General features: G+C 45.2%; 1 protein-coding gene across 3 annotated transcripts in view; it reads left to right on the top strand.

The window, feature by feature from the left end:
* ADCY8 (adenylate cyclase 8) overlaps positions 1-15,905 on the top strand; it is a 157,120-nt gene that overhangs the window by 104,470 nt on the left and 36,745 nt on the right. For all 3 annotated transcript variants that reach the window (XM_037048562.1, XM_037048561.1, XM_037048560.1), the window contains one exon: positions 9,668-9,768. In XM_037048562.1, the coding sequence (XP_036904457.1) occupies positions 9,668-9,768 (101 nt within the window). The remainder of the gene's footprint in view (positions 1-9,667; positions 9,769-15,905) is intronic.

Here is a 15,905-nt window from a genome sequence, read left to right as displayed (position 1 = left end):
TCCAGCCATCAGTGGAGGGGCTGTGAGCCCACAGTGACCCCCAAAGCCAGGGTCTTGTCTGTTCACCACACTGTCCGGGGACTTGTCCTCCCAGACCCTTGTACAGGAGACAAGCCTGTGTTACCTCCCGCCTCTCCCTTTCGAACCTTGAATGGGGTTCCAGGCACGCAGCAGGAGTTTAAGGGGGAGATGAAACAGGAAACAGTCCTGGGGCCTGACCGAAATGGAAGTGGGGCCTTCAAACCCACAGGATGCCGGGATTAGTGCGCCGTCCAGCGAGCATGACTCTGAGCCTGGTGTTACGTGCGTGTGTCAGTTCACTGCGCCCTCAGAAAACACACTGCTCTCCTGCTTACCAAGGGCGAGAGGAGCCTCTCAGAGGCGAAGCAGAGGTCACAGGTCTCCACTGACAGATTTCAGTGACTCTAAGCCACCCCCGACTGGGGCTCTGCCATTTTCTATACAGTGCTAAGAAAACCGACCAATGTGGGGAGTTTAAGAGGACCTCTCCCCCACCCTCCACCCCCTAGTAAACTGGGCTTACACCTCCAGTGTAAGAATGAACAACAACAACAAAAAAGCCCACCCAGCAGATGAGGATAGAGGAAACCCACATTCCTGGGTTTGGTCAGATGAAGGGAAAAAAAAGAGTTCTCCAAGAGTCTAAACTTCGAAAAACAAACTGTATAGGTTTGCTGCCTGAGCTCACAGCCTAACTGTGCATTAAATAAAACCTCAGAGAATTATATTGCCCCCTGGTGACCAGTAGGAGCACTTGCAGGCCTCTCTGGAGGAACTCAAAGCTTTGAAGACTCCACAGATATCAAGAACAATCTGATTTCAAAGACACTACAACATGAGGGGGGTGGGGAGTTAAGTATCTTAGAATCGTTAAAAGACATATGGTCTTCGTAACATCGAAGCCCGGGCAACTGCCCCACCCAGCTTTGGGGGAGCAAGTCTGCACCATAAAAGCATGTTTTCCAAAAGGAAAAGTGGAAATGGAAATAATGACCTTACCCTGGGAAATGTTGTGGGGAAGAAAAGGCTTTGCTCTGTTTCAACAGCAAAAAGATATGCAAATCAGGGAACCCATTCACCTCTCCCCCTCTATTAGTGAACTGGAGAATACAAAAGCTCCTTTGAAATGCCATTCAGACCTTTCCCAGTCACATTTGCGTATAAAGTTGGCATATCTATCCACAGCATCACGCACCCGGACTGTTGGGTGCCTCCTGGTGTTGCAGAAAGGCTTGTGGGATGAATGAAGATTCAGACTGGGGAGAACATTCAAGGAGAGTGCTTCACCCCTGTAGCTAGCTGGGCTCAGAGCATTGTTTCAGTGAACTCTAAAGAGCCAGAAGACATAGGTCAGTTTTGTTGTGTTTTTTTTAAAGATTTTATTTACTTATTCTGAGAGAGAGGGAAAGGGAGGAGAAAGAATAGGAGAGAAATATCGATCAGTTGCCTCTCTCATGTGCCCCAACTGGGAGTTGAACCAGTGACCCTTTGCTTTGGGGGACAACACCCAACCAGCTGAGCTACACTGGTCAGGCCATGCAGGTCAGCTTTGATCTGACTCTCTGGCTGTGGTGTTTCAGGAGAAAAGACTAAAAAGTCCCACTTAACTCCCTGCCTTGGCATTTCAAAGTGGCACACATGCAGGAATCTTTCCAGCTAAGCCTCAGAAAAGTGTGCGCATGACTCGGGAGGCCTGGCCATTTTCCTATCCTGTCCCCTGGTTTCCGCCGCTATGAAACGCATAGTTGGTGCTTTGAGCCCGTGACCAAGGCGACTGCGTGACCTGGTTTGCCTGAGACGGTGCTGGTTTACATCCATTTTCAATACAACTATTAGTAACGCCTCCTCTTGTTCTCAAAAATCACCCTGTGTGAGTGACAAGTCACGTGGCCCAGATCTTGGGCCTCGGCCAGGACGCATCAGTGGGTGGGTCTCAACGTCTTCACTGCCCAGCAACCACACAAGGACTTTCAGGGTGGACCCCGGCATGCGGGTGGGGGCCCTAACCCAGTCATCGAAGGTCCGCTCCAAGTCCTTCCAGACCTCACAGAAGAATCCGCTGCCCCCCTTCAGTCTCAGGTTCATATCTGCTAAAGGAGCTTGCAGATCTCAGGGGCAAACAAAAATCAGAACTACTGCAAAGAGATTCAGGGAACAAGACATGTTGGCAGTCATAGTGGACTTCTTCTCTTATTATATACGACTTTTTCTTATTAAAAAAGAACGTATTTCCAGAATAAAAGCTTATACCAAGCACCTATGGCAGAAAGAGGAGAATGGTATGTCAGTGGCCTTCCAACCAGGAGAATCACCCGGTGCCAATAGCATGCAGGCACCGGTCACTCTCATCTTTCACGAGTGTGACGCCACACACACACCTCCATGACTCCTTTTCTGAAGTGGGACCACTTGACGCAAAGGGCGTTGGACCTCTTCCCACAGTGTTAAGTGTGAAGTTACGAAGAAATTATTTTCTAACTGTGTGCTATTCCCTTGCGCGTTTTAACTGTTGTTGGCTTTGTTCCCCCTCAGTTTTTCACTACTGTTAATTATACCCTACATGGGGCTGGCCCGTGTCATATTTAATCATACATCCATGCTTAGCTGTCTTCTTCGGATCGAGGCCTAAAAATGGGAGTGAAAGAAGGCACATTTTTAAATGCCTGATGAGCATTCTGAAATTGCCCTTAAAAAATTGTGCCTATACTTTTAAAAACTTGCCAGCTTGATGAGTCGAGCAGGATCTACCTGTCATTTTTATTATTGACGTTGATGTTTTCAGGTGCATGTTTTTGTGTTCTGGTCTTTACAGTTCTTTTGTGATCTGCACACTTGTCTTTGCTGCTGTCCTTCCTTGCGCTCACCTCTGCCTCACTGATTTGCGAATGTTCTCTGTATGGGGAAGAATTTAACTAGCAAGAAGGGGATGTTTCTCAGTCTCTGGTTCTTCCTTCTCTCCTAGGACAAGGCTCTGAATAAAGCTTAGGATGAGGAAGGCAAGGAATTATAATTACTTAAAACCAACTCAAAACCTTTAGTGCTTTGGGAAAGCTTATTACCATAGAGACACTTGTTTGGAGAGACTTCGTTCAGTTTGGTGATGCAGAAACACTGGGACCAATCTCAGAATGCGGCAACTTTTCCATTTTGCGTAGAGAGGAAGATACATTTAACATACACTTCAGAATTAACTTGGAATTTCTGTTTTTGATGTAGGCATTTTAGCAAGTGTTCGGTCCAACTGTATCAGTGAGGACAGATTTCCTTCCTTCAGTGATAGCGTCTTTCTGTTAAATTCTGAAACTTTTTTTTGAAGAAAAGACCTCCTTTGTCACTGTTACAGATTTCAGCAATAAAAGCCTCTTTGTCCCAGGCTAGTCGTTTCCAAGCTTGAGGTTTCCCTGGGATCTTGTTTAAAATGCCCGTCGCTCTGTCCCCCAAGATTCTGATTTTGCAGGGGTGGGGGCCTAGATTTCGAGAAAACCCTTCTGGGATTCTCTTGTCCTCAGTCTCCAGCCACTTCTCTCTGTCTTTGGCTGCATGTCAGGGCTTGGGCTAGTCACCTGCCTCATGCCTTGGGACATGAGGTCACACCAGAAGGTCCCAGGTCTACACTCAAGGTCAGTATGGCTTCAGAGAGACCTAGAAGGTGTATCTTCATTAGGCTCACAGTGATCCTAGAAGCCTGGGCTCAGGCATCAGACAGACTTTGTTCAAAGCCCACTTTGAGGGTACAATGCAGGGTTGACCAGTTTGTGAATCATTATTGGATACTGACAGTTCGAGAGCTTCCTGTCACTCAGATGGACACCCCCCCACATATACAAAAGCTCCATTCCTCTTACAAGTGTTTGGTGTTCAGTGAAAGAGCAAAAAACGTGGACTTGATGACTGAGTAGATGTGACGAACCCCATTCCTGCCACCGAGGGGCTGGGTGCAGGTGACGCAGGACACGGGGATCTCGCTGAGATGGCGATGATCATAATCCCTGCTCCGCATTAGACCGGTGCAAAAATTAGAAGACAAAATACTCATGTAACACAAGTTTGAATAAATGCAATAGTTCTTTTCCCTCTTCTTCTGACTGATCCTATGCCAGCCCAAATCCAGGTGAGGCTACACCGCCACTTAAAAGAAATCCCACACTTCTGGAGCTCTCTCAAAAACTGGCTTCACTGAAAATGGTGAGCAGGAACAATCGTAACATGTCTTGTACCACAGGGCACCAGGGCCACGACTTTCACGGACACCTAAATATAAGTATCAACACACAAAGTTGTATACTGAGAGTATGCTAGGAGTCAAGCTCTGTGCTGAGTATTTTCAGCACATCCATTTAATGTGGCCCTTCTTCCGTCGGCAGCCACACGAACGCAAGGATTTGTCACCCAAGGAAGCCATTAGATCATCTTTCAGTTGAGTTCAATTGGTTCTTATCTCTGTCCAGAATGTCTCTCTGTTTTCTCTGTCCTTTATAAAGAGACTCCGAGTTACATGGAGGCTTAACAGATTTCAGGAAAAAATGCATCACGAACTTTGAAATGCTTCTTCCTATCAACTCCTGTTGGAGTTATGAGCAGAACAGGATAATTAAGGAAGAATTTGCAAAGCAAAAGAGGCTACGCAAATGAATGAATTAAAATGGATTCATTCTACCTTCTACCTGACGGAATCATTCCATTTGATAGATTAAGATGTTGGACTCCGGAATCAGGTAATGAGGGAAGAAATGCATGTTTTTTCTTCCTGGAGACATTCCGAAGTTGCTGAAACACTACACTTCTTATGTAGATGTGGGGAGGTAGGAACAGAGCATGATCCAAACAGTCTTGGGTGCTCTCTCTCACTTTCTGAACCAGACACTATCCAATCATTTTCATGACCTTATTTTTTACAGACATTTTTCTCTTGGAAGCTTGGGTTACTGTCATATTTTTGCTGCTCTAGTAAGACCCAAAATAGTAAGAATATTTAGGCCACCTCCTTCAAGAAGGAAGGACAGATTACAAGGGCCTTGGGGGGACAAAATCACCCCTTATTCGAGTGGTGGTTTTGTCACAGTCCTTTATATTCTTGATATTTTCTTGTACAGTTACTGCTATTTCTCCTTCCCTTTAGGTAGACACATGTAACCAAGGGCTCTTTTACTTGCCTTCTCATCAGACTGATTAACTAGCTTCAGTCGCACAAAGCCAGCATTTTCAGCCCATGTCATCTATAATATGATGACATTTTATATAATATGACATTTATAATATTATGACATGATAACACATTATGACATTATAATAATAAGACATTTTCAGCCCATGCCATCTATAATAGTGTAGTCTAAAATGACAGAACTATGAAGATTTCAACCCAAAGGTTATTGGCACGGTCCTTGAAGCAAGCTTCACGCTTCATGTGTAGACATCACCATCGTCTGCAACCAGGGGCTCTGGCAAGGAGCACGGGAATGAGCGCCCCTCTCTCGGCCTCACCCTGGCTTGGGTAATGGATGAGTCCAGTAGGGGAGAGTCCTCCTTCCAAGGGTGGGGGACTTGGGGGCGGGGGAGCTGGAAGAATGGTGGGATGGAAGCTTTGTAAACCTCTGCTCGGACTGCTCACGCATCAGTCAACCACCCCCACAAACACACACACACACACAACCAAGGGAGAGTATAGCATTGAGAAACATATTGCCATTAAGGGTCTCATTCTATCCCTGGGTGACATCATTCCAGCCTCACACTTGTGAAGCTGTCCATCTTACATACGTTGATGAGTTTCTTGGCAATTCTACTGAACATGAGGAAAACCACATTTGTGCAGAAGTCAGGTGGCTTGGGAAGAAGTATGCCGGTGAGAGATTTCCTCAGACACACCTGTCCCCCACTGAACTGCTCCTGGTAATGACTGTGGCTAGACACTAGACACCAAGCCAGGGAAGGCAGGCTATTTCAAAAGAGGAAATGACTACAAATTAGTCCCTCGCACTTTCATTGCAATTATGCCTTTTACCCCAATGGTCTAATTTAAGGATGCTCTAGCCACTGTCATGATACATAATGAGGAATTTCACAAAAGAATGAGATTAAATTCCCTCACTTGTGAAAATGAGCAGATGGTCCTGGCTGAGATTCTTCTTTAATTTAACAAACATATTAATTTATACTAATGAAAGATATGCTAGGAAATTATCTCTCTGCAAACTAGATTTATCCAAAGATGAAATGGGTTCTCAAGTGAGCAGATGATTTCCCCCACTGTTGGAAATACGCGGGCAGGAGTTAACGGCTCATTTCTGAGAGATTTTACTGAGTGAAATTGGCACTAAGTAGAGTTAGACCAAGGCGAGAAATACAATCTACTCTACCTATAAAATTTTGTAATCTCGCATGCACACTTGGACAAAAGTATGGTTGTCCTTTGAACCATTAGCTAGATAGATAATTACATCATGTAGAGATGTAAAGATTTAGGTAGTACCTTGTATCTCATAGTTCAAGGCGAGAACCTAGGCACTCAGGGTAACTTTCCCCACACACACCTGGGGAGATCTCCCAGGCCTGCCTCGGACATAGAAACACAGGAGACCGGAAACTCCCCATCACCTCTACAAGCTTCCCCAGCCATCCCTCTGTGGCTGACGACTCCAGAAGGGGTTTCCTTGTGTGGTCAAATCTGTGTCCCAGGCTTCCTGTAACAGAGCTGGGAACCCACAGACCCTCAAGGCCCTGAGTTCCTTTCTGAAGATGCCTCCCAAGAGGATCCAGGGACAGCACCCCCAGACATGGACAAAGTGGAACACGAGTTTCTTGTGTCCCACTTCCTAGGAAGGGAGCCCTATTCTCATTCTGATCAAATCGAGTAGGAAGCTGTCATTTCTTTGTATCATAAACCACAGCATTGAAGTATATATACCAAGACACACTATTGTATGCCCAGTGAAGATGACCTTACCTAGAAAATAGCAAAGTAGTAGTAGATGGAGGAGCCAATGAAACCTTATGCTGGGGCCGGGGGGTCAAACTCTTTGGATTCCCTACTTATACTCTGTAAAGTCCTGGTTGAGTCACTCAATTATTCTAACCCTCAATCTCATTATATGCAAAATGGGGATGTGATAAATAGGATCTCCCTCAATGTGTTGTCATAATTAAATGACATCATCCACGCACAGCATGTAGCATAGCGCCAGCATTGTGGTAGGTATAGAATTTACAAATTTAACAATAGAAGAGAGGTTAAATTCCCGAATTATTAGTCATTATCACCCAAACTTGTTACGTTAGACTATGGCCATTTCCTGAATCAACCAAAACCCTACAGACTGACAAATAATAAAAATCAAATTCTAATCTATGCTCTCAAAGGAAGCCCTTGCAATCGGCATGAACCTCACTACAACTGGCTCGGGCACTTCCTCCAGGTGTTGGCTCCCAGTGAAACATTGACAGTGGAGGATCTGAAGGCAAACTAAGTCTTCCCACTTGGTCTCCACCAGCTTCCCACCGGAAGGAAATGAAAAACGCTAGATCTTATGCAACTTTAGTCTGAACAAATGATGGTTATGTAACATTTTTAAAGTCATCAGTAAGAAACAGTCAGGAAAGGAGTCAGAGACTTGGGTGTGGGATCTATAGGAAAGGAACTTTTCGCAGTGCAAATGGACCGATAATGATGAAAGGAAACTCTGCAAAGAAGTGAGCTCTCGGCCACTAGGAGTGTTCAAGTTGAAAGTGTTCAAAACCTTGGGATGTCCTGCCCCAGCTCAGAGAAAAGAAACCCACATCCTCCAACAAAGCAGAGAAGGTCACCTGGAGATAAGCAATAGGTGATATCAGGGATGTTATGAAAAGGATTCCTGAAGGCCGTGGTCCCTTACCACTCCGAGATGCTAGGATGATGAGAGTGATAATGAGTTGATGAGGATGATGACAATGGTGAAGATGAAGAAAAGGAGGGAGAGAGAGGTCAAGTACACTACAAATTATTATTGTTGTTTCAAAAACATCATTACCAAATCTAGATAGCCAAGTCAGTTTGAAATTAATCAGTCAGCCAACAGAATAATTTGGCCCATTGCAACTGGTTGTTAAGTTCTCCTTCTTCAAAGTAACTGCTTTGTGGCTAACTCATTTATTTTCAAGCTGGTGTGTGCGGGTCTCTATGACTTTGCCCTTTTCATAAGCGGTGCCCTTTGCAGTTATTAGTAACGTGGGTTTTCTATGGCGTCCTTGGGAGCGGGGACAGCTTCAGTGATTCTTCAGAACATGTTCCTGGTTCCCTTCCAGATACCAGCAGGTTGTCTGAACATGGACAGAGGCTTCTGGACAGGAGGGTAGAAGGAGCTCTGACCCACAGGGGCCCTGTGGTCACAGTACTGAGTATGAATCCCTGAGCAGCATTGTGCTTCTTCACGGAGCTCGCCAGCTGCAGACCATGGCCCTTCCCCAAATCTCAGCCATGACAATGAGCCATCAGTTCAGTCTGAAACCCAGACCACGCCCGGAAGTAAACCAGGGAATAAAAGTCACACACCTGTTGATTGTGGCTACCATACCGACAGAGGTTGGACGGATGCTGTTTCATTAACCTGACCATGACCTCCTCCTCCTGGTGTTGGGACAGGGAGCCTGAGGCATTATCAGGGCTCTGTGGACTGGCTTGCTTCATAAAGTAACTCTGTAAAATTCAAGTCAGGGATGACAATGTTCCAAAGCCAGGCTTCGCTTTCTGCCCCCTCCCTCTAAAAGTGATCTGTAAGCCATGCAATCTGTGGCAAATTCCTAGGCCTCTCTGGCAGGAAGGGAAAAGAAGGAGCTTGGGTTAGGCTAGTTTTAAGGTCTTTTTCCCTTTTAAGAGTCCTTTCCTCCTTCTGAATGGATTACTCCTCAGTTTAATGACTCCTAAATGATTCCGAAAACTAGGCAGGACTAAGGCAAATACACATTCAGTGCTGACCTTCCAGAAGCTTTTAAGGCCGGGTAATGAGTTTACTGAGTACGCTGGATAATCAGAATAAAGTTATCACTGTCCCCCGGGGCTGCCGCAAGCAGGCCACAGAAGGCTGCAGGCTTATTGGTCAATCAGTCTTGGTTTCCCTGCAGGAAATGAAAGGGCCGCCTTTGCTGGGGATCACTGGGGCTACTTTTTATTTGAAGAGTCTCTGAATGTATTTTTCAGTAGCTTAACGAAAAAGGAGGCAGAAAGTCTCTCTCTGGTAAAAGATTCCCCTGTGTCCCCAAACCAAACACAAAATGGAGCAAGATCCTTCAGTGACTTAGGTTTACTCATGGAGAAAGTCAATGTGAGTTTGATTTGCTAAATATGTGGGTGTGTGCTCTTCTGTTTTGTTAAAGCGATGCTATTTCAGTGGGAGAAGAAAGGGGTAGCTCAGGCAAAGTCCCTCTCCCAAGCCCTCTGCCTGTGAAGGGACATCTCCTCCCCCTGGGCCCCCAGGGAAAGTGGAGAGCGGGGGGAGACCACACTCGGAAGGGTTTTATACGATATGATTTCCTATCAATTTTTTAAAAAATCTTTATTTGTTTTATCTCTTCCTGCCGTTTCCCTCCAACTCTAAACACTGGTAAAACGTAACTCTTCCAAATGCCCAACTCTGCTGGGAAGTAATGTATTCTCCTTCTTTTTTAATTACAGTATTCTCAAATGAGGGATGAAGTGTTCAAGTCAAACTTGGTCTGTGCGTTTATCGTTCTTCTGTTTATCACGGCCATACAAAGTTTGCTTCCTTCTTCAAGGTAAATACGAAAGAACAAAGCTACCAGGTGAAATTCCTTTGTGAGCTGATGGTCCCTCACCTGGAGCCTGACCAGCTGACCTTTTCATGGGGGTCAGAAGTTAAAATAACAGGATCCAGGACCCATACCGAAATGTGTGACAATGTCAGTGTCTATTCTGGTGGTCTTACTCCGTGTAATAATCCAAGTATTCTGCCAAGGCAAGAGTTTTTTCCCCAGTCTAAAAAAACACAAGAACCAAAATCAAAATCGGTCTCCCTCTTATGTGGCATTGCCCACGAATTGAAGTGAAGACAACAACCTCGATTCCCACTTACTGTTCCTCTGTTGCTCATAGACACAGCAGTTATGGGGTCAGCAAAATGGGCACCTTAATAATACAAACACCTACATGTGGGTTGTCACTGTTCCAAATACTTTATGTACAGTGACTCATGAAATCCTCATGGCAACCCTTGGAGGGAGGTATTATTATCCCCATTTTAAAGATGAGAGAACTGAGGCTCAGGCAATGAAGTAAGTTGCACAACAGAAAAATTTTACAGCCTGGCTTCCAACCCCAAAAGTCTCATTCCAGAGTCTGGGCTAATAACACTCGATCGACACAGAAGTATGTTGTACAGGTGACCTCTGAACCTAGCTCTGGGTCAGTCCACTGGCAATGCCTGTGCTCTCTCCTACACTATAAGGTAGCTTCTGTCTCTTTTCTCAGGTATCCCAGACTCACTGTGAATTTTTCTTTTTCATGTGGTTAAAAATAACATCAGCAAATGTCGGTTAAATGTCCGATATAGGCAAAGCAACATGCTGGACCCCAAGAATGGTATAATTTTTCAAGAGGAGGTCTGCATCCCCTAAGACATCACTTAGTGGGAGGGAGAAATAAGCACTGGCTCCCCATTACTGGGCTCTTACTGCATGCCAGGGGAGCACGCCTCCATCTTCTGCATGGTTGTCTCAGTAAAGCCTCAGAAATAACCCATAAGTGAGGCAACATTCTAATTCCCATTTTGTAGGTGAGGATTCATTCAAGGTTATGTGTCTACATGGTGGCTGAGATGGGACTCAGACACAGAGACAGAGTTTTGTGCTTTGAACTATTTAGCTGCTTTGCCCCAAATCAGTGGTCCATTCCAACGGGGTGATTTAAGGCAAAGTTTACAGAAAAGGTGATATCTTGAGCTGAGTACAGGAGGGAGACAACGAATGGAAGAGGACTCCCAGCTAAGAAAACAGCACTGGCGGGGGCGGAGACAGGAAAGGCCTCGTGTCTGCAGAACAGGGAGGAGAGAGGAGAGTCTAGGACAAAGGATTTGTGCAGCGAGGCGGTGGGCGCCATGGCTGAGGAAAGAGTGGGCTAGCAGAGGTTCGATATCCAGCGTGTTACTTTAAGGAACTTAGAATTGATCCTGGGGGCAGGAAGGAGGCCCTGAAGACTTTTAAGTAAGATAATAGCATGACCCTATGAAGGAAAGATGTTCAAGTTAACTAACACTTGGGGAAAGGCAATGTCTGGCCTCTTCTGGGTTATCAGATGAAGGAGAGAGAGGACTCCAGGGAGGCAGTGGCTGGGGTACCATGTTTCTGAATCTCTCCAAATGCCCAGATATCTGAGCACTTAGCCAGCAAACTGAAAAACCTCACGGACTATATTTGGAATAAAACAGGTGATGTGGTAGCCCCATAAATTCCACATGGAAGTGGCTAGTGAGTCTCCCAAGAGCCCCAAGATTGGTGTGATATCAAGCATGGGAGGAATCACAAAGACACAAGTAGGCATCTGTCATAGCTGGAAAACGACAGAGCCCCATTGTGGCCAACAGATAGTCCCTGGGAAGTGCTGTGGGGACACAGGAAAACCACCTGGAAGTGGGAGGGCGTTGAACAGTCCAGCCTCAGGTGAGTGCAAATATTCACGGGCTGAAGAGGGGAACCGGCAGGACACCGTGCACTGCTGAAACGGACCAGCCGCCTCTCCCTCCCAGGGTGGGATCCTGGCAGGAACTGTGTGCGTGCCATCCCAGCCACTCACAGTGAGGATGGTGGAGAAGAAAAGACAGTCCAAGAGAATGTGCAAAGGGACCCCAGCCACCCTGTTTTCAGTACAACATAAAAACAATTGAAAAAGGGGGGCTCTGTGAAGTAAAATACAAACTCTCCTGTACCCCACCTCTCCTAAAAGTGCAGCAAAGTTAATTTTACACAAAAATTTGCAACAAAATGTAGGGTTGGCCATCCCATACTAAATTATTATTCCTAAAAGAGAACAAAAAGTTGACTTTAGCCTTATAATCAATAAAAGCACTCAAAAAAACATGCCTATGACATATATCAAAACTTTAACACTATTTTGAAAGGAACTAAGCACTTAATGTGGTTCAACACATAAAAAAATGTAAATAATGTAAATCAAAATTAGGAAAACTTAGACACTTGGTAAGAGAGTTTAGGAAGGAAATAAAAGTAAAAGAAAGATGCGTTTCAGAAATGAAGACTTAAAAAGAGGAAACTCAGAATACTTAAACACAGCAATAACGCCTTATGAGAAACAGAAGATGGCAGGAAGAATGTTTTTAAAATCAGAAAGAAATCCAAAAACTTCACAGCAAGAAAAGCCTAAGGAGACATAACACTGAAAGGAGATATAAATATGGAAAGTTCTAGAAAGAATGTCCAACCCAATATACATGAGCATAATTAGGGGCCAGATTGTGGTCTTGAGGTGACATATCACCATTTGTATTAAAAGAAAATTTTTGAAAAATGTGTGATTCTAGGGCTGAGACAGGAACTATACAAAATAAGCCCGGAACATCTTCCCCAACTAGAATGCAAGGAAGCCCTCAGCCCTACTGGCCATGCCCAAAGGACCCGGAAGTCACACTGAGGAAACTCCCACTGTCCAAAGATGGAATAGTTTGAGCTTCAGTATGGATAACTGTTGAAACATTTGATCAAAATTCAGCAAATATTTTTAACTTTATGAGTTTATGTAACTCATAAACTCTTGGTGAATGATAGGGAACTAATTGGTTATCTTGGAAACTAGTAAAAAAAGGAAAAAAAACAAGTATTTTTTTCTGTTTTCCCTGCACAAACTATGTCATAAGATCACCAGACAGTAGGTGAGTGGATATATCATAAAATTATTCGAGTTATACATTTAAAAGCTATCACAGAATCAAAATGCCATTATTCTCCAACTCTCAAAGAATTAATGGCTCCAGGAAGTGACTAGGGAAGGACGTATCAGCACAAAGAGGAGAGACCACCGTGTCTCCTGGTGGGAGAACTCTACATGCTTCTAGTCTTCTCATGAGATTAAACCTAAGTCTGATCCAGCCTCGAATCCCGTTCCCAATTTGCAGGAAATCCTAGAGGACCAAAGATGTTGAACGAGTGTGCAAAAGTAAAATCCGGACAGTGGGAAATGCTACAGGTCCAAGGGCACATAACCTTCAGCAGTTAAATCACAAAGAAAATAAAGAGATAAAGGGAGAGCCTATAGGTATTTTTAAAGACTTAAAAGACAAATCAAATACAACCAAAAAATGTCCAAGACTGAATTGTAGTGTCTAAAAATGGGTGATACCCATAAAGACATGGAAAGTGATTAACTAGGGGTGTGAGAGAGGGTTGGGAGTCGCCCAGGGGGCACGGTGGGCTGGTGAAACGCCCTGCAGAATTCTATTTCACGATTTGAATAGTTACTACAAACACAGACATCATATAATTAATAATAACTAATTAAGCCAAACTTTTTGTGATTTTTCTGTACTTACGCTTTATTTTACAATTTTAAAAAAGATTTTAATAAAAGAGAGAGAAGGGAGATGCGTGTACCTCTGCCGTGCACTGGCTGAGAAAGCCCTACACCAATAGCCACTGAATGCCCAGCAGCCAGTCCTGTTTAGATGCTGGGAACACCTCACTAAACAAAAAAGACCAAAACAACACCCCCAAACAATAACAACAACGACAACAAATCTACCCTCCTAGACCTTATAATCTAGTGGAAGGAGACACAACAATAACTAAAATACCCACATATATCGAGGTTTATATGCTACAGGGTATATGTAGCTACCTATATGCTATGAATGTTAGGTAGATACATATGTAGATATGCCCATGTTATACAGACATGTATAGACTACACATATACTTATCTCTGTGCTATGCATATAGATGCATATGCTGTGTGCATAGGTTTGTATATGGATGCCAGTGAATAAATCAGGACAGAGTTCCAGAGAGTGCCATAGAGAATGGGTTTCCTGACTACCCAAGGGCCATGGGGGCGCTCGGGTCATTGGAAAGGCACGGTCTCGGGGCGGTGAGCTCTAAGTGGCGGTGGGGTCTGGCCAGATTCACCCAAACTGCCTGGGCTCCCCGCTTCAGTCCTGCCAGTGGGGATGTGAGAGCCGAGAAGGATGTGGCCATCTCTGGTGCACACCCTCTGGACTCCTGGAGGGTGTTGATACTCCCAACAAACATCCTTTGAGCACCTACTATGTTCCCATCTTCACTGGACATTGGAGATATACATTCATGGCTCCTGCCATTATCCAGCTTACATTCTAATGGGGGACAGTTACAAAACAGTATTATAGTGCAAAGACTCTTATGATAGGGAGAGTATAAGGTGGGATGGGACACGTGGGAGTGAGGTGAGGTGGGGAATCAGGGCAGGTGTCCCAGTGGGCGTGATCCTGACGTCATAATCGCCTCCTAAAGGTGCTCTCCAAGTCATGGGAGAGGACTGAGAAGGAGGCGAGGGGGGAGGGCTGAAAATAGAGCTGAAATTATGGAGGAGAGTGATTTGTGCATCTGGAGGAATTGTGACTGGTTGGAATAGAAGACTTTATTGAAACATCTAACCAAAGAAGCAATGTGACCAGATTTGTGTTTACAAGGATCACACCGGACATGGAAAATGGGCAGGAGGGGCTGCGGTGTGGGCTAAGGAAGACCAATGAGGAGGCCATCACAAACCTGCAGGCAAGAAATACCAGTGACGAGAGAGTGGCAGTACAGGGGACTTGAGAGGAAGAACTTGCCAGACATGTAGGGAGACAGCTGACAGCTCTGAGGCCCAGCTGGGTGTGGGGGACGGCAGAGGAGCCCAGGGTCGGGTGAGAGTCTGGATTTGGCACTGGGACAGAAGGGGCATGGCATTCCCCAGCTGGCCTGGGCAGGTTCCCTTTCTAGGTGGAATGACACCAGCCTTATTGCCCAATTTCTAGCTTCAGGGAGAACAGACCTGGAACCTCACCCAGCAGCTGGCCAGATGGAGTTTCTGACTCAGGGGTTCAGCTGAAGCTGGTAACAGAAATACCAGGCAGTGCCCCACCCTCACTGGCTCAGTGAAGAGAAAAACCTGACAATGAAGAAAGTTCAAAACTGAGCTCCGACCAGACAGTCCACATGTTGTGGGAATTGCCTGGCCCATCTGCCCCGACCTGCACAGCTTCCTATAGTGTGGGCTCGTTTCCTCCCCAGCTCGTTTTGCTTCTGATTGAGTCTTTGCGACTAAACAGATGGTGGGTGCCTTTCTGTCTCTCTTCCATCATGGACTTGTTAGCGGACGAGGCAGGCTGCTCATATGACCACAGCTAATCCCCAGCCCCCAACAAAAAATGAAGAGACCCTGGCAAAGAGAGGCGCTGCTGCTCCACTCTTTCCTCTAATTTACACACGCACGCAGACGTTCCTCTCCCAGAGGGACACTGAGGAAAAACCTGAAAATACTTCTTACGGTTATAACAATGTTTCTAAGCCTGCATTTGTGGTGACAAAGAGACAGGGAGAGAGGGAGGGAGGGAGAGAGAAGGAAGAAGAGAAAGAGAAGGGGAGAGGGGAACCAAGAAAAAGAAGAAGTACTGAAAAGGAAGAAAGGGGAAATGAAGCGGAAAAGACAGAAAGGAAAAGGCTCTGGATCTTATTTTCTGTGCATCTTACCAGCTGCGTGTATGTACTTGACTTCTCTGGAGCTTCAGTTTCCTCATCTATAAAATGGGAATAACAGTGCCAGCTCCNTTTACACACGCACGCAGACGTTCCTCTCCCAGAGGGACACTGAGGAAAAACCTGAAAATACTTCTTACGGTTATAACAATGTTTCTAAGCCTGCATTT

The sequence above is a fragment of the Sturnira hondurensis genome, unplaced genomic scaffold (genome assembly GCF_014824575.4).
Source record: "Sturnira hondurensis isolate 20B ecotype Veracruz unplaced genomic scaffold, ASM1482457v3 Scaffold0006413, whole genome shotgun sequence".
NCBI lineage: Eukaryota > Metazoa > Chordata > Mammalia > Chiroptera > Phyllostomidae > Sturnira > Sturnira hondurensis.
The sequence above is the reverse complement of the archived record's forward strand: the minus strand, read 5'-3'. Positions and strand labels throughout refer to the sequence as shown.